At 32.5% G+C, this 18,537-nt stretch overlaps 3 protein-coding genes across 7 annotated transcripts in view; 1 reads left to right on the top strand and 2 right to left on the bottom strand.

Annotated features, from left to right (window-relative positions):
• The window catches only part of LOC105133225 (uncharacterized), a 7,168-nt gene extending 2,779 nt beyond the window's left edge, over window positions 1-4,389 (bottom strand). Inside the window, exons 1-9 of one of the 3 annotated variants that reach the window (XM_011037108.1) lie at window positions 4,105-4,388; window positions 3,595-4,020; window positions 3,326-3,375; window positions 2,639-2,904; window positions 2,418-2,551; window positions 2,154-2,289; window positions 1,396-1,492; window positions 1,226-1,292; window positions 626-724 (exon numbers count right to left, since the gene is read on the bottom strand). In XM_011037108.1, coding sequence (XP_011035410.1) covers window positions 626-724; window positions 1,226-1,292; window positions 1,396-1,492; window positions 2,154-2,289; window positions 2,418-2,551; window positions 2,639-2,891 — 786 coding nt within the window. In that variant the 5' untranslated portion in view covers window positions 2,892-2,904; window positions 3,326-3,375; window positions 3,595-4,020; window positions 4,105-4,388. Of the gene's footprint in view, window positions 1-625; window positions 725-1,225; window positions 1,293-1,395; window positions 1,493-2,153; window positions 2,290-2,417; window positions 2,552-2,638; window positions 2,905-3,325; window positions 3,376-3,594; window positions 4,021-4,104 lie in introns of all 3 variants that reach the window. The other 2 variants (XM_011037107.1, XM_011037109.1) reach the window with 2 other exon arrangements.
• An 8,951-nt stretch (window positions 4,390-13,340) lies between these two features.
• Window positions 13,341-14,080, bottom strand: LOC105133224 (miraculin-like). The gene has a single exon (XM_011037106.1). The coding sequence runs from the start codon at window positions 13,995-13,997 to the stop codon at window positions 13,377-13,379; it is 621 nt and encodes a 206-aa protein (XP_011035408.1). The 5' UTR covers window positions 13,998-14,080; the 3' UTR covers window positions 13,341-13,376.
• A 1,023-nt stretch (window positions 14,081-15,103) lies between these two features.
• The window catches only part of LOC105133223 (CDT1-like protein b), a 4,295-nt gene continuing 861 nt past the window's right edge, over window positions 15,104-18,537 (top strand). The window contains exons 1-7 of one of the 3 annotated variants that reach the window (XM_011037102.1): window positions 15,104-15,197; window positions 15,293-15,539; window positions 15,656-15,775; window positions 15,891-16,116; window positions 16,664-17,449; window positions 17,921-18,119; window positions 18,212-18,302. In XM_011037102.1, the coding sequence (XP_011035404.1) occupies window positions 15,325-15,539; window positions 15,656-15,775; window positions 15,891-16,116; window positions 16,664-17,449; window positions 17,921-18,119; window positions 18,212-18,302 (1,637 nt within the window). In that variant the 5' untranslated portion in view covers window positions 15,104-15,197; window positions 15,293-15,324. The remainder of the gene's footprint in view (window positions 15,198-15,292; window positions 15,540-15,655; window positions 15,776-15,890; window positions 16,117-16,663; window positions 17,450-17,920; window positions 18,120-18,211; window positions 18,303-18,537) is intronic. The other 2 variants (XM_011037105.1, XM_011037103.1) reach the window with 2 other exon arrangements.

The raw sequence follows: 18,537 nt of genomic DNA, 5'->3' as shown, positions 1-18,537 counted from the left end.
AAAAAGAAGTTTCACACCCTCTTCCCCCCCCCCCCCCCCCCCCCCAAAAAAAAAAAAAATAAATAAATAAATAAATAAATAAAAGAAAAGGATGGGGTTGGTTATGATAAACTTCCGAACCTCGGAAAATTTTTAAGAAGAAAAACCTCCCAGACAAGTTTAAAAGGTTCATTCCCCTCCCTACCCTTGAAACCTTAAACTCCAAAATATAGTGCTAGGCTTTAGGTACCATTATTAGAGAATTTACCACTCAAATGGCTGCCTTAAGAGTGAAATTTGATGATTGAGATTAATAATATTTTTTCATGTTATTCTTCTATTGACTCTCCCCTCCCTTCTCCTTTTTTTCCCCATTTCTCTTTATTGCCTCCATTTACTACAACTAGAATGCATCCTATTGAACAAGTAGGGCAGTTGAACCGAAAACCCAAAAACAAAATCCTGCTAAAGGGAATTGCAAGTGAATGCTTTGAATTTTATTTCTGATGGTTGTAAATCCCTAAACCATATTATTTGTTGGAAGCTACTGAAAGGTAATTTAATAATCATCACAGACCAAAGCAAAAGAGAGAAAAAAAAAATGAAGCTACAAAAGTTTAAAAAAAAAAGGTTAGTGCCCTCATACCTGCTGCCAGTACTTTACCATCTCACAAGCAAGCCTTCGCTTCACTGCAAGAGTAGCTTTGGCACTATCGATTGCCATTCCTAGTTGGATGTCAACACTCTGCATCAGATGGTAAGAGTAGAAAGACTAAGACAGTGGAAAGAATATATGACCAAAACAGAGCACGACACGAAAATCTGAAAACTGAATAAGAAAATTCTAATCAATAGGCAGTAGCATCTCAAAGAGACAGCTGCAAGCCAAAAGGGGAAAGGAGGAAATCTTAATCATTCCAATCATGTCAACTGCTAGAATGAATTGCTCTAATAAATTTTATGGAATGAAAAGAAACAGAGGTTACATGCTCTTAGCTTGTCATGCATGTGCTATAAGTCCAGAAAGAAGAGGTGTTGGAGTCCAATATATCAAGTGTAAGAAAATGATTGATATCAGTCAGCGGGCACCCAACTTATGTATTGATAATAAATAAAAATGTAAAGAGAGGAGTTTAATCTCAAATCTGCAAGATGATCTCCATGTGCAGCTACCATTCATAGGTATCAAGGATAGCATGGGTTATAAGTTCATCAAACAAATCCATACAGGAAACTAAGATAGTACCTGCCCTAATGCTTGAAGGCAAAGTGCTCTAAGAACACCTTCAGCAAGGTCCACCGGCAGTTCTTTCCTGGAAGCAAAAGTCAGTCAAATCAGAATAATTGTGCAACAAAAATGATGGCCATGAAAAACAAGTAATGAAAATTCTGGACAGGTCTTTCATCTTTTTAAACCTTAATGGATTAGGTAATTGTGGGAGCACAGTCCGGACAGCACAATCCAGATATCCTGCAGCCTTTAAGAAAATATCAATTGATGCTCGCCTGCTCTCTGTGACCAGAACAGAATAGAGATCTAATGTGAAGCATAGTAAAAGGTGACAAATGAACATGTGTGCATGAATTCATCCACAACAACATTGCTTATAATTTACAAAACCTCCACATGCAAAGATTTCATCAAACAGATGCTACATGATAGCATTATCTCTAATTTCTTCCTTCTAGGACCATGCATGAGTAAGACCGCTAGTAGGTAATGGCATTTGGTCTTTCAATCTCAGATAGCATATTCCATTGGGTGCCGTTAATTTTTTACCCAATAGGTTGAATTTCACACCCCTCTCTACAGATTATTCATACTAAGTTATTCTTTTCATAGCTAGTTGTTAACTAATTAAAGGCTAGTTATTGAAATGCATATTTTTGTCACTAATTAGACTAACACCCCTATCTGCCACACCTAACAATCTATTACAATATAACCAGGACCCAGCTAGAAAGTATCAGAAATACCATGAATAGCTTCCTGTGCAGCAGTTACTCTCCAACTGCCGGACAAGAGCATTACCTTATGCTTGCCAAAAGAGTTTCTAATTCTAGAAGAGAATTGTTTACAGCACAGATTTTGCAGCTTCACATTACAGGCAAGAAAGAAACTATTAGCCAAGCTTCATCAATCGATGCACAATTTTTTTATAGAAAACACCTACCTTCAGATACTTTTGGCTGGTAACCATCAGAAGATGTTCTTGGAAGAAGCAACAAGTTGGCCTGTGATAATGATAGCATCGCCATCAAGTGCAAAACTGACAACACCTCATACCATGCATTAGAAATCGCTGTTTCCTGTAAAATTCTTCAGTAATATCAGATCAATGATTCTTCAGCACAGAAAAATGGAATTGCAAACCATAAAACAGAAGACTTCATCAACAGATAATGAATGGATAAGCGAGACCACACTCCCCACCCACCTCTGCTTCATCCTCTTGATTCATCCACACAAATTGTACATTGTGTAGTAGCTGGCTTCCATCTTTAACTAATCCCAACAGAACAGGCAAGTAATCTTCAAGAGCCTGATGAAGATCGGCCAATGTTGAACCTCCTGCAGACAACAAATAAATTGAAATTCAAAAGACTTCACCTAATGCTGATCTATTATGATATCTGCACTAGGATTGTTACAACCTACCATGTTGTGTAGCACTTTTTCTTCTTGTTCTTGAGACTGTTGGTGCTTCTTGGCCAGCCATAACCACGATACGAGTTCTTAAAGCAGATAGGCTTTTCACTATATTCTTCGGCAAATGATCACCAAGTGACAGAGAGAAATCAACTGGCTTGGGTATACGAAAACCAGGTACAAAAACAGACACATCCCCTATACTCCCAGGTCTCCTTCGATTTCCACCCAAATCCTGCGGAGTAGAAACCAGGCATCCCATATCCTAATAGTTACTGTATACACCAATCCATGGAACAGAAAGTCAGTTGCTGCAATAAAAAAAAAATCTTTGGCATAAATGATCACTCTTGGAATGAACATCAGTGATTCAAAGCACAAGAAGGGTATCAATTCCCATCGCATGAACTTGGAGAAAGGATGGTAGCAGTAATTAAGTTCAAAGAATGCAGACAGCAATCACAAGGAAAAGTGGAGGATTAGCAGTAAGCAAGATACAAAAGATGACATTAAATGTCCCAACCAACAAAGTACAAGTAGTAGTTCACTCACGAGCCGTATCCAAATAACTCTTTCTAGAACTCTCCAAAAGCTTTAGAAAAAGATGCTTTGTATTTGACAATTTCAATATGTATATAATATCCTTCTCCTAAAACACTTCATCACCGAACAAAAGTACTAGATAGATTAAATCACCTGATCCGCAATTAGAAGATTGACAAATGGGTCAAAACTTCTAGTAATTTCTGCAAAGAAAAGGGAGATAACAATTCAATAAAAGAGGGAACCGATAAAGTAACCAAATAACACTACATAATTTACTCTCATCCCCATTACGAGAAAAGGAAAAATGCAATAACTATAATTTAGAGAGGGAAAAAGTGATGTGTTTTTTCCCATCACAAATGAAATAAAACTTTAGAAGAGAAATGTGAAGGTAAAATGCAATTGGGTACAAACAGAACTGAAATAGCTTTGAAGAGGCAGCAGCAGCAGCAAAAAGGTAGGTATGTAGCAACACATCAAGAAAACTCACAGGATTGAATAATGAATATGACAGAGAAAAATGCAAATAAATTCCATTAAAGTAATAATTACAACAGTAGAAGATTGGACAAAGATTGTGAGTAAAGTATCTCCAAAACCAGTTTCAAAACAGAAACAAGCAACCTCAAACCCATGATGCAAAGTAAAAGCCATCTCTTTTTTTATCATTTCCCACTGTACTTGAAATCGATAAGATTAAGGATCTAAACTTTATCAATACAAACAAATGCCCAGAACTCGGTTGTGTCAATTCAACAGATTTTTGAAACTTATCTGAATTTCAAGACTCCAAAAAAACAAACTTTTTCCACATCTTAGTCTGTTATTATCTTCTTCACGTCTCTCTAAACAAACAAGCAGAGCCCAAAAGGAAAAGGTTATCTTTTCTTGCAAACATACTCGGAAAAGAAAGAATAAAACCGTCTTACCATCAAAGGTTTTTGCTGTGGTGGTAACCGAAAGACACAATTGAACTGAAAGTGAAGCAAGTACAGACAGGGCAAAAGGGACTCAAAATCAAGAATCAAGAACTAAAACCTTTAACAAGAGAAAGCTATAATTTTCTGACAAGAAGATGAAAAGGAAGAGACTTGTTTAGTTTAGAAGGTTCGACAGGAAATTTTGTTGGTTTTTTTAATGACAAAGAGTCGAACTTCCTGTTTATATATACATAAAAACAAGAGGATTTATTGCTAGTAACTTTAGTATTGGCTAAGTAAAAAGAGTGTAAGCTTCTTCTCTGTCATTTGTGTTTTTTTTTGTTTTTTATGGTTGCCACTGTGTGTGTGTGTGTGTGTGTGTGTAGCGTTCGATTGGCGCTTAACACAAGCACACATGCACCCTTTTAAAGCCCTACTTTGGACTAATCTTTTTGTCTCTGGGATGCTTTAACTTCAACTCCACTTCTCTTCTTGTGTTTTGTTACAAACATTTCGAGATCCCACCAGAAAAAATAAAAAATAAAAATATAAGAATGTCTTTCTCAGTCATTCTCCAGTTACGAGGTTTCAACTGTTTAACCCAAAAACTGAAAATGAAAATAAATTGATTACTATAACGGGATTTCTATCCTTGAGTTTTGGTTTAGATGGTAAGTCAAACGTTGTTCGTATTCCTACCTCCAATTGAAAAATAAACCAGCTAAATGAGTTGAAAATGCTGCATTTTAGCTACACCAGATACCATACGCGGCTGATTTATTCTTTACTATTTTTTTATAATAAAAATAAATTCTAAAATATAAAAATAAATTTTATTTTAAAATAAAAATAATTTAAAAACAACCTCCATAACTTTTTTTTTTAATTTAAATTTCGAATTAAAGGTTTAGTAGCATGCGCAGGAGAAGAGGACTGAAAAGTTGATAAAATCATGATGATGAGATTGCACCAGGGGCTGGGGCTGGGCTCGGGCTCGGAAAAAATAAATAAAAAAAACGTTAATATTATGCTTTCATAAGAAAATAAAAAAAAAAAGAAATTTTAAGGTCAAAACTAAATAATATTTAAGTTTTGGTCCCTTAAAAAAAGGTATGGGGCTCCGCCCCTAGATCGTAACATGACAATAATAATTGAGCTGTGACGGTAAGGATATATAAAAGTATATGACTTTAATATTTGTTTTATATATACATTACATCATCATCCTCTTAATTAATTGATTAATTAGCCCCTTTTTTTATAACAAAATAATCCCAAAGAATGTCCCCCCCAACGCACTAGGGTAACACATGCGTGGCAATTGTATGCGGATTTCACTTATAATTATTAACTAATCTTACATCATTGGATATGTATTGACTTGCTATTCCAATGAAAATACACTCATCTTTAAATATATTATTTTTATTTAAAAATATATTATTATTTTTTAAAATTTATTTTTGATATCAATACATCAAAATAATTTAAAAATATTAAAAATTTTAATTTAAAATAAAAAAATTTAAATATGTAGTTGAATTGTAATGCCAAACATGATCCTAGAACTCGTTTGATATTGTAATAACAGTTATTTTTAAAAATATTTTTTATTTTAAAAATATATAAACTAATACTTTTTTTTTTTGAAAACTTATTTATAATATAGCATATTAAAACAATCTTAAAACATTAAAAAATAATATTTTTTTAAAATTACTTTTAAAATACAAAAATAAATATTCTTGTGAAAACTGAAATTTCCGAGCAAAGTTAATAAAACCCATAATGATCAAACATGTTTTTCGGTATCCCGTGTTAAAGAAAGAATTGGATAATCCTAAAGGGTGTAGCTTAATTGACTCGTTTCTAGATCTGTTTTTTAAAGGTCACTAGTTCAAGTCTTACAAATTTTAAGGTCATTTGAAACTTATATGGTTATTAACTTTAGGACCTGTATAAACTTACTTAAACACCCATATTAATAATAAAAAAAAACTAAACATATAATTTTTGTCCGTGTTCCTTAAAATCACCATGATATGCATGTAAACATGGTTTTAAAGGAAATATATTTAGGTATAGTTTTAAAAGTAGACATGATCAGGTGGATCAGCTTTAGACTCGACTTATTCAGATTGGAATAGACTGTGTTAAAGAAAAAATAAAAAAAAATTCGATTGCAATTTATTAATTTTTTTTACTAAAATAATATTTTTATTATTATTTTAAAAAATAATTTCGATGACCTGATAATTCAGTTAAAACCTAAAATCCAACCCTTAAATCGGCTGGCCACTGGACCGGATCTAATAACAATGCATATTGGATTGTTAGGCAGGGCAGGCGGGACCACACGTGGCAAGGAATAGTCCTATCAGGGTAGGCTAGCTAGCTAGCTAGCTCTGTTGAAAGGGAGACGTGATTGAATCTTACAAGCACGAACAAGCTCCTTGTCGAAGGGAAGACGTGTTCAAATACAAGCACGAACAAGCTCCTTGTCGGAGGGAAGGCGTGATCAAACCTTACAAGCACAAACAATAATCATAAACAAAGTGTCATACATATGCATGCCTCCACCTAGTCAATAGAAGTTTTAAAGAATCGAGAAACTGAACATTGCTTGCTAGCCTGAGTAAAGTTCGAAGTTGAAGGGTGCATGTATTTAGAAATGCGGTGAAGCCATGTTTCTGAAAAATCGAGAACTGAACATAGCATGCAGTTGATTTTTCAATAAGCTCGAAAAGAACATGGCCAAGTGCATGGATGCTGCTGTCTTTATTCACTGTGAATGTGCGAACGACAACTTTGAACTTTATTCCCCCTTGTCCTCGTGAGTCCAGCAAGCTTCCTGCCTGTTTTGCCATGTGGGAAGCTCGAAGACTTTTTGACAACCTCACAGGCAGTTGGTCCATATATTCTGCTCGTCCTTCCCACCAAAACAGTCATTGTTATGAATTCACATCCCATTCTCGTAGAATAATCTGTGGCCTAATCGTTCAATACTTCAGGAAAATATGAACTGACAGCCCATCTGGAAACAAAACACAGAGAGTTTATGCAGCTATACAGCGTTCTGGGGCCTGAGGCACAGGCGAGTTTAGTTGATTAGGACAGAATTGGGGCCATAATCTATCAAGAAAAAGACAAAATAAGGGGTATTCAGCTGTCACTAGCATTCAAAAAGAGCTGATGCATACTTCACAAGCACTATGCACCTCTAACAAGAGTCGTAGCTAGTTTCAATCCAAACTATGTATTACTGTTCCCCTTTTGCTATGCAATTCTTATATTTGCATGAACAAATCTATTCTGCTCAAGGAATAAATCTTAATTTGATTCTACTAGATCATCATTGAATAAAATACTCTGTACTTTTATGTTAATCAATGGGCGAAAGATTTAGCAATATCAAGGTAGATTGTTCATATCGGGATGGGAATTAAGAACCACACATCTCTTTCACACCTTGTTCAGCCAAATAACAATACTTGTTATTGAAAATCTCGACAATTTGTCCAAAAACATCACTACGTCAATGTTTTTGCCATGGAATCTTTAGCCCAGAAAACTCAAAGAAAGAAAATCCAACAACAACTCTGGGTGCTAAGAAGCTGCCATGGAGAAATGATGGTCAAGCAAGTAAAGAATCCGGGATTTGAAATACTTTTCTGAGAACTATAAATTTTTCCGCAAATTAAACTTTTAAACGAAATATAATTATCAATTTGCATGCTCAAACATATATCAACTCTTTCTATAGAATTCAAATATCTATTCCTCTAACTCAACTAATTCACTCTAATGATTTGTAGATCTTGTATTCTGAACAAGTGGTTGGCATAGGATTTTGTAACCGATGGATGTTGACCATCCATCTTCGTCATCGTCTTAACTTAACCACTTGAACCATTCCACGATGCTTATTTATATCATATTTCTCATATATACCATTTGTGTTGTCATCATCACGTATATTAATCGATCCACAGAGCTCTCTTTCCTTAAACAATCTCAACAATTTTCCTACGATACGACAAAAGCCACGTTATGATTGAAAAAAAATCTTGTCGATGAAAACGATGAAATCAATAATACTAATATGCTTTTCAAAATATTTTTTTAAAATTTTATTTTTAATATCACTATATTAATATAATTTAAAAATATTATTAATTTTTAAAATATAAAAACAAACTAACACTAATTTTTTATTCAAAAATAAGAGTTTGGAAAGAAGTATTGTAATGTACAGCATAAATACATGAAAATCCTCACAATAATACTATAATATAAGGTGAATAATATATTATGATATTATAATAGTGATTATTTTTAAAAATATTTATTATTATTATATATATTAAAATAAATTATTTTTAATTTATTATTTATATAGTACATTAAAATGAGTTAAAAATGTTAAAAAATAAAAAAAATAACTTTTTTTAAGATATCAAATCAAAGACAGAATATTTTGCCCTGAGCTAGAACAACACAAGTCACCCTCTTAACCCACCGTCCATCATCTGTTAGCCTTCCACGTGGATTCACGTAAGCATGACGTCACCACATCTCATCTCATCCGTATCAAATCCCTGTCCCTCATTGGTCCATACCTGGAGTTCACGTCCTAGGCCGGTGATCCAAATATTAATTATTTAGATTTAATGGGATTGTCGCACGTGTAGATTGGACACGCGGCCACTGACGAGGTGTTTTGATCCTTGAAGAGCGCGTGATATTTGCCATTCTGGATCGGTAACTTGTGCTGCCGCCACAACATTGTTCGATGGAGATTTTCTTGGAGCCGTTGTGAATCTGCCACGTTATGAGCCAAAGCATCAAATCAACTATGCAACGGCTAGACGACGTTGAAGAGCCAGGAACAGGCAACACGTATCTTCAATCATGTGTGTGGGTCCACCATACCTTTGCATAATTGTTGTTTTGGGGTCATACTGGCCTGCTATTTTTTTTCTTTTTTTTTTTAACACACCCCTAATATAATTCAAAGACTTTATTTATTTATTTTTTATTTTACAATACAACTTATTATTGAATTTTAATGTATTGGATTATATCACAAGAGCTTTCTGATCTTTTGTGGTATCAATCATCCTTGTTATTGTCCAAGGAGAATATAATTATGTTTGTAATATATGTATGTAATTTATCTATACTTTGATTTCTCTCTATAAAATCTATGATATAATTTGCATCAAATGAAAAGTTTGTTTATATTAATTTATGCACATTTCTTAATATATACGATCTTGTTTGTCTTGGGGTGTGGAAATAAATTACTAAATTAATAAAAGTGTTTATTTTTAACATAAAACTCTCTTGTTTATTAATTAACTTTTTATTTAATTCTCAACTTTATTTTTACCATGTTGTTATTGTCTCGTATAAAAATATTATAAATCTCTTACAATAATAAAATTTGATCAAAAAATATTGTTAGTCATAAATCTAAATTTAATGAATTTAAAAAACATAAAAAGTTTCAAAACTCATGATTTCAAGTAACGTGTCTAGACTCAATTTTAATAAGTTCAATATAGGGAAAAAGCCCTACCTATATGGCTTAGCTTTAGGAAAGAGTTTAGTCTTAACAAGTTTAATTTTTTTCTAAAAAAAATCTAATGTTATAGATTCAATCTCGGAGAAAAGTCTAATCCTTATGAATTTAACCATGAGGAAGAGTTAAATGTCACGAGCTCAACAAAAAAAAAAACCTAATGTCATGGGGCTCATTTTAGGGGAAAGTCCAGTTCTTATAAGTTTAGCCTAGTGCAAAAACTCAACTCTTATAGGCTCAGTTATATTTTGGATCTTATTTTCAATACACCATTAAGTGTACAAAAATCTTCTTAAAGCCTATCCTATTTTTATTAATATTAATGTTGTGTAAGAGATAGTGTATAAAAGTTCTTTAACGACATACCATATTCTTATGAAAATTAATTTTGTGTAAGGAATAATATATAAGAATCTCTCAAGAGCCTACAATATTTTTATTACATTAATATTTGTGTGAGGGATATTTATCCATCATTAACGTATATTTTACAGATATTTTTTCTTGTTGAAACTATTAGGAAAATATTACATTTTAACACTTTATTTCCATTAAAAAAAGACTAATGGGGGTATAAATACACTATGAATCCTTCAAATTTTAGGTTCACAACTCAATTCTCTACCATATATATTTTTAGAGTATCTCTCTCTTAAATATCAATGTATTCTTTCTCTAAAAAGATACTCAAGTATCTCTCTCTAAAATATTAATGTATTCTCTCTCTAAAAAGATACTCACTTAAGCTTCCAAAAGTCTTGAAACCTATCAATTCTCTACCATATATATTTTTAAAGTATATCTCTCTAAAATATTGATGTATTCTCTCTCTAAAAAGATACTCACTTAAGCTTCTCAAAGTCTTGAAACCTATCAAATGGAACTTTTTACTAGTAATAGTCATAAGCCACATTGGCTTATCAGGCACTATGTACCAGTTACCATCTTAGCTAAGGAAAATGTGTTAAATTGTTAGAATCAAAAGATTAATTGATTATCGAACACATAAGTCTTGCTCAATCTCTAGAAAATAAGATGTTGAAGGAAGAAATTAAGAGAAATGAAAGGTAAAAAAAAACTTGATCTGAACCCACCAAGGTCAAGATGCAAGATTTCTGACTTAGTTATGATACTAGGGATGACCTTGTTTGAAAAAAAATTAAATGAAATTATAAAGTTCAATTATTGGATAACTCAATGTTAAAAAACAAAAATAAGAAAATAAATTTAATTTTAAAAAAATGGAAAAAATAATGAGTCAACCCAGGTTATCCTGTAAACCCCTTCAGTATAAGTATCGGATCGAGATAACCCAACATAAAGGAAAGAAAAAAAATTATAAAGATAAATTTATAATAAATCAAATGTTGAAGAATAAAATTAAAATAAATCAAAATTTAACAAAAAAACCCCAAAAAATTCAATTCACGTTAACCTTTAAAACTAATGACTCTAGTCACGAACTTGGGGCTAATCTTATAGCAATATAAAACATCTGAGTCAAGCTAGGTTAACTTGCAAACCTTACAACTAGGGGTACATGATTGAGATAAACTAATAAAAAAGAAAAATAAAAAGGGTAGGAAGACCAATTTCAAATAATTAAATATTAAAAAATAAAATTGAAATAAATCAATTTAAAAAAGAACCTAAAACACAAAAGTCAATCCTTATTAATTTTTGAAACTAGTGACTCTTATAATGAACCTAAGACTGATTTCAAATAGAAGATAAAATGTAAAAAATAATGAAGCAAAACTCTAAAAAAAAGGGTAAAAAAAAAACATTAGTGTTTAACAAGTAAATTCAAGCTAACCCAGTACAAACCTATTAAACCCTTGAAATCCTTGAATTATATTCAATTAAGAAACTTAATTCCCAACTAAATTAATTTTAAAGGATGAAATTATAAAAAAAAACTTGTTAAAGAAAAAAACACATCAATAAAAAAAATAAGAATCAAATTTAATAGAAAAAAACACATACAAATTTTTTTTTGAAGGATAAAAAAAGTGGGGTGAAATTGGAAAGTTTTTATTTTATAGTTTGTTAAAATTAAAAAAATAATAATAAAAAAGGATCAAATTTTAAAGATGAAAAAAATTAAAAGGAGGTGAAATTAAAAAATATTTGTAATTTTATAGCTTATTCAAAAATAAAAAAATAATAACAAAAAACACAAGCATCAAATATAAATAAAAAAGAAATTAAAAGGGTTGACTCTAAATTTAAGAAGGAGAGAAAAAAAAAAACAACAACTAATACCAAATTATAGGTGTGTCTAGTTCACGCGTCAAACCATTACGTGGAGGTTATCAAGACCTTTTGAAAGTTATCTTGGAAGGAGGTATTTGGTGGCCAGACAACTCCACTAGTGCCACCCAAATGGCATGGGGATCTTGCATGTGCTATCATGTGCTATATATATGTAAATAAGTTTTTTAAATAATATTTAATATATATTAATTATAATTTTTTTAAAAAATAATCTTTAAATTTATGATAAAACCAATATAAAATGACAAAAAAAAGTTTTAGTAAAAAAATTATACTAATTTTATTTTTAAAAATATCAAAATAATTAGATTATTTTGAAGAAAAAGATCAAAATATAAAAATAAAATAATCAATCTAACTCTATACAATTTATAAATAATAATTATATCATAATGAAAAGATTTTATTTACCACCAGCGTCTAGTTCAAAGGTCTAATAGCTAAGAACTAATTTTATCATTATATATTATTATAATAAATAATATTTTGTTTCTTCGTTATAGTAACTTCCTTTTCCCTTAGGGTTATTCTTTTTTATTTTTTATAATAATACTAGTTTTAATGATCAAAGAGGTATATGATATTTTTGTTAAAATAATAAATACAATATTAAAGTTTTTTGTTCTAAATAAGTTTAGATCTTCTTATATTTTTATATAAAATCTTTAAAACACATTTAAAAATTTGTTGTTTTTTTCTTAGAAAATACTTTATAAGAATTTTTATTCCGTAGCTTTTTAGATTTTTTGCCTAAACATTTTTAGGTTTCTTTTAAATTAAAAATTTATCATCCTTCAAATTTACTCTTCTTAATTGTTATAATTTGTAGAAAAGGCTTATTATGTGATGGTCATTAAACTTTTCATTTTAAAAACAAGATTCATAAGCATGAAGAATTATATTTTGTACTTTTTAATACAATACTTTGACTTGGATATAATCATGATCTACAACATTGAAAAAAAAATACGTATAAAAGATAATATATTCCTCCATTTGTTGGAGTAGTCACAATTCATTCAATAATTGAAATTGATTTTTTGATAAATTCTAAATATTGTTTCTACAATCTCACTTAAAATCTTTTATCCAATTCCTTATATCAACATCTAAGCTAAAAACTAGTGGAACATGTGAAGCTGAATATTGTCTCCTATTGTGCCCAATGTTAAATACAATTTATTGTCTTTAAATTTATATTTTATTTTAGCTATTATAACTAGAGTATAGTGGAAATAATTAAAAAAAATGGGTATAACTAATAATAGTTTTCTCTGAGAAAACTCCTTTGGGACTGGTAAATCACTAAAGGCAGATTCCTTATGAAGAAAAGTTACGGATAGATTTTCTTCTCCTAGTTAATAGATCGAAGTCACTCACTAGATAGCAAAAGTTAAATTTATTTCAATCTTACATGATATTACAGGAGCCACTTTATTTCATTCGTGAGGCATTCATGGCCAATAATGATCTTCAAAACTTCTTGAACATAAATGCCAATATCTTTGCACAGAACTTTGCAGTGATCGTTACACACAGTAGGGCAGAAAACTAGCTTGTAGTCATTCCCGTACTTCTCAATCTTAAACCAATTGTCTACTGTTTCAGGACCGGGATTTCCTTCAACCCCAGAAGTTGAGATGAACATTTGGCCTGTCAGTTCATCATATTTTTCAACCTTCCACACTGCTGTTGGGGCACAGCTTGCTGTGCCAGGGAATTTGATGTTGAGATCGGTAGAAAGACGGATGACACCTTTCTTGCGGTTCGCAGGTATGAATTGCAGTGGGAGACCATCTGAATCCTCATAATCTTCTTGCATAACATCCACTGGGCAGCTTTTGTGTCCTGTGATGGCGAATGTGATCCCACTTCCTCTCCCTCGCACCACTGGGAGGATGTCGTAATAAGTGCCAGTTCTAAGCACCTTACCAGCGATGTCAAGCACTGGCTCAGGGGCAGCACCAGCTGCTACCCTAGGCAATGGCTTTGCGGCTAATGCAAGAAGAAGGAAGGACAACACTAGAAATGCAGACCCCATCCTCAATGTTGTTGTGAGTTGTTTTCTGTGTGCGATGTGTTTATGCAAGAACGTATGGGAAGATCCTTGACTGCGTAGAGCTAGCAAAGCATGATGATTGTAGTTAATTAAGAACTTTACAATTAGCGGAGAGGATCGAGGTCATTATTGGTGGCTCTGTACCTAAAATCAATAAAAAATAATAATAAATCACCCTTTTTATTTACATTCCATATAGAAGAAATTTAATATTAAAAATACTTTTTTAAAATAATTATTTAGAACTCATTTTTTAAAAATCTTTGAAGAAATAAAATAAATACAACAAGAGTAATATAGAAAAAAAGAATTGAATTTTATTTTTTTCAAACACATAATTTAACTTATTTATAAATTGAATTTAAATCTAACACTATAATTAAATTCAATTAAAATAGAAAATTAATTACAAATGACCTGTAAATAGTTTTGTATATTAATTAATCCAGTATTAACACCATCTCCGTCCTTTATCAGTTTTATAATTTTCTCTGGTTTCAAATGGCATAGTCAAATACTTCACCCAAACAACACTTCAAACCTCCCCCCCAAAAAAAAGTCAAATACTTTGCCAGCAGGCTGGTCCTACATTGTTTTTATTGAAATACGAGTATTTTTATATAATTATTTCACAAAATTCATTTACTTTTTTGAAAGATATTTCGTCAATTAAATAAATGGTTTTCATTAGCAACTCTTATAAATCCAATCGCATAGTTAATATTTTTCGTGAATTATATAATATATAAAATAGCACTGTTCTTACCAAATAATATTAATAATACAAAATCTCATAAATCAATATTATTAGTTCAAGAAAGATTATAGTTAATGCTTTTAATATTAATTCATGGAATCTCACTAATAAAGATTCCATTTTAACGGTCTTAAAAAAACTTAAAGGCGAAACTCTATAATTAATATAAGAGCATAATATGAAAGATTAGACATTAAATATACATTTTCTCTTAATTATTTACTCCTGATATCCCTAATTAAAAATAAAACAAGTATAGTTATTTTGGAGATGGAGTCATTAAGGCCTAATGACAAGAAGGGCAATTATGTCTTTTTATTAAAATGGCCATCTATTTCCCTCCTCCACTCTCCAGTGTGTTGTTTAAACACGCCAATCTTTTCAATTTAGGGTTTTCAAATTCAACTCCAACGGTAACAATTAAGGTTTGCTTTCAAATTCTACAAGCATTCTTAGCTAAACCCATTTCTTAATCTCGCTTATTATTCATCTACTGCTGTCTAATTGAATGGTTTCGCAGGTTTTGCACTGTAAATTAGAGTGTTGAAGAGCATGGAGCAGAGCGGATGTGAAGAAAGAGGGAAAAAAGTTTCTGATTTGAAGTGTGAAAAGATTGTCCTTTCGGTTGATGAATCAACTCAAAAACCAGAAACTATTGAAACCCGGAAAAGTTTGGAAGCTAGCATGTTTGCATCTCAAACACCTGCCAAGACGAATGAGCCTTTGCATGCTAAATTCAGAGAAGGTGAACTTGAAATTTTAGAAAGGTGGGATTTTTTAGGTGATGCATTTCTTTCAACTTGTAAGAGATCCTCTTTTTTTTATTTTTTCAGTTTTGAGTTGTTGATACTAGGTATGGATTATTTTTTTTGTGTTTGTTTAGGTACAAGACAATTGTAGAACTCTTTGATAGTATGAATTGTTCATTGAGGTTGCTGGTTATGAGAAAAAAGTCACCTGCTTTTCAAAATATAGCTGCCCAAGTTAAAGTCTTGACTCAAAGGTATCAGCCACTTTGCCTAATTTTGCTTCAATTCTTGTTTTGATTTTTGAACGCAAATCTTTGACTCTTGGGGTTTATTGAATGTTATTTAAGTTCCACTGTTTCTTTCGTTCAGGAAGTTCTCTTACGGACATCTTGCACGGATAAAATATTTACTTCCTGAAGCTATACAGATGGATAAGATTCTCGTGCATGACAAGAAATCCCTATGCATGAAGCCAGATATAAAAATCGGAGTGCTGTTTGATGTTGTAGAAGGCCACGATGAGGAATCTGATTTTATTGCTCTGCGCCAAGTTTTCGCTTCTAGGCTTGTTGATTACTTTATTAAGCATCCCGAGGTACGTGTCTGTCCCTATATCAGTTTTCTTATTGCTGCCTGAGTTTTTGATTGGATTGATTACTGTGGAATTGTTATTAGTTGACTCGAGTAAGAATTCAACATTGCGATTTATCTGACTTATTGCACTGTTTGTGAGCTTTTAGCCACTGCTTTGATTCAACTAGATAGACTATTGGAATGCAAAGTATGGTACAGACTTGTTGCTTGATAAATTATGGTTACTGTATATAGAACCAACGATGAGAAAATACACTGGGGTACGTATAGAAATATTCTGGTCTTCAGCATGTACGAGAGATTTAAACATTTTTAGAGGACATGCTTGTATACAGCTTCCATCTGTGTAAAACTTTCCTGCAGGATGAGCATATAAAGGACTCTGGTGTTTGTAAAGTGAGGTTCCATTGGTGACCTTAACATTCTGTTTCTTTTAGGTTTAGCTCTTTGGGTCTATATGCCAATATAAAACTTCATAACATTTCCTTTACCTTGGGTTACAAAGAGTGAAAAGAATTGAGGCAGTGCTTTGTTTTTCTGCTTGCCAGGCCTGTGATATCCCACAGGCTATATTACCAGGTCCATTTAACCAAAGTAAGGAGGCTGCTTCTGAGGAAAAGGCTGGTGACCATTCAATGGCTGTCTTTTGTGAGCCCTTTAATGAAATAAGTGAGACCATTGCTCCAGAACCAATGATCACAGATCAATCAAGAGAATATCTGCCAGCTGCCATTGAAAGTCAGATGTTGTCTGCTCCATCCCATCTATGCCCATCTTTCAATAGGCACTTCTCTCGTAAGACTTTTTCTGAAGAGAAGGTGCAACTGTTAGCATCTCCAGTTCCTGCATCAGTTTCACCATCTGGCGATCTGCATAATGAGCATCTCAATGAAGCCAGAACTGGAGAATTTCCAGAGTTTTGTTCTAAATTTAATTTTAGGACTAACCTGGACATCAAAAGCGGACAATCAAGACAATTGTGCATCCCACATTCCAAATCTACTTCTTTCAATCCCCTGCCTAGCCAACCAATCAATCCTGAAGTCTCTGCTGATGTGTATACTTCTACCAGCCCCAAGTGTAAACCTGACTCATCTGCTGGTAAATTACTGTTAGAAACGCCTGCACAGTCAACTCCAAGGAGAGCAATGCATAGCTCTGATGATAAGCACAAGGATACTACTGGCCAAAAGCAGACATTATCTTGTAAGCCTGCGAAAAGGGTGTTAGATTTCTCATACATGGAAGCCGATAAAGGTGCATCAGAATACTATGAATTCTTACATGATAGTAGCGCTCAACCTCTTGCTGGCTCTTCTTCACTACTTAAAAAGGTTTGCCATTTCCTGTTCAACCTAGTCATATTTGAAGGATCATTTTGGAAGTCAATAAATTTAATGGGTATGAACCTCTAAATGAAAATCTTTTTAACTGATTTCCTGTGGTGCCATCATTAGCAAGACATTCCTTCTCTTGTTATTTTTTAATGAACAGATTATATGTATCAGAAAATAGTTCATCCAGCAGCTATTTAAAACCCTCGATAAGATAGTTGCTCAGTCATTCTTATGAGGTAGAAAAAATAAAGGATGACATCCACATTTTGCGTTTTGGTCTTTTATGTGGTAAACTTGGGAATATTGTTTAGGATTACCTTTTGCATGGCAGCATGTATGTCAGACCTGCAGACATACATGCTGAATTTTGCCTTTTTCAATCGTTACTTGCTGGCATGTTTTGATTGCATTTTGTCCTTGGAGCAATTCTATTGACTCAAAACTCTTTATACTTGATTCTCTTTGCAGGTGGAGGGAAGCCTTGGTCACTCATCTGTAGATCAGAAAACCTGTCAGTCTGATACAGTGCACCAGCAGATGTCTATTCAGTTGCCTGACCTAGTTTCTCTGGTTCACCACATATTCCAGTCAGTTAACTTCTCCCCAATTACAAAGGAGGAACTTGTGCACAAGATAATTCTAGATAGTTTAGATATTGTTGACAGAAGTAGGTCATGATGGGTCTCCCTTTATAGCAGCACCCTTCATATTTTTCTCATTGAATCATTGGTTAGTGAACTCACAAGTCTACCTTTACAGGGGAGGTTGAAGAACAGATTGGGATTCTTGAAAAGCGAGTTCCAGATTGGATTTGCAGGTTGCCAGCACCTAGTGGTGATGTCTTGTACAAGTGGGTGTATCACACATCTCTTTTATCCATGAGAACTGTAAAGAAAATATTGTGTGGGGCGCCAAGACATTAGAAGATGGATATGCATAGTTCTCTGTATACGTGAATATTTTGCAAATGCTTATAACATGTCATAACTAAACATGTTAATCTGTTTATTTTTTGGTAATAAAGTAACACCATAATTTCTTTCTAACAATATTGTTAGTGTCATTGGGGGGGGGGGGGGGGGGGG

The sequence above is a fragment of the Populus euphratica genome, unplaced genomic scaffold, assembly GCF_000495115.2.
Source record: "Populus euphratica unplaced genomic scaffold, PopEup_1.0 scaffold110.1, whole genome shotgun sequence".
In the NCBI taxonomy this organism is placed as follows: Eukaryota; Viridiplantae; Streptophyta; class Magnoliopsida; order Malpighiales; family Salicaceae; genus Populus; species Populus euphratica.
The sequence above is the reverse complement of the archived record's forward strand: the minus strand, read 5'-3'. Positions and strand labels throughout refer to the sequence as shown.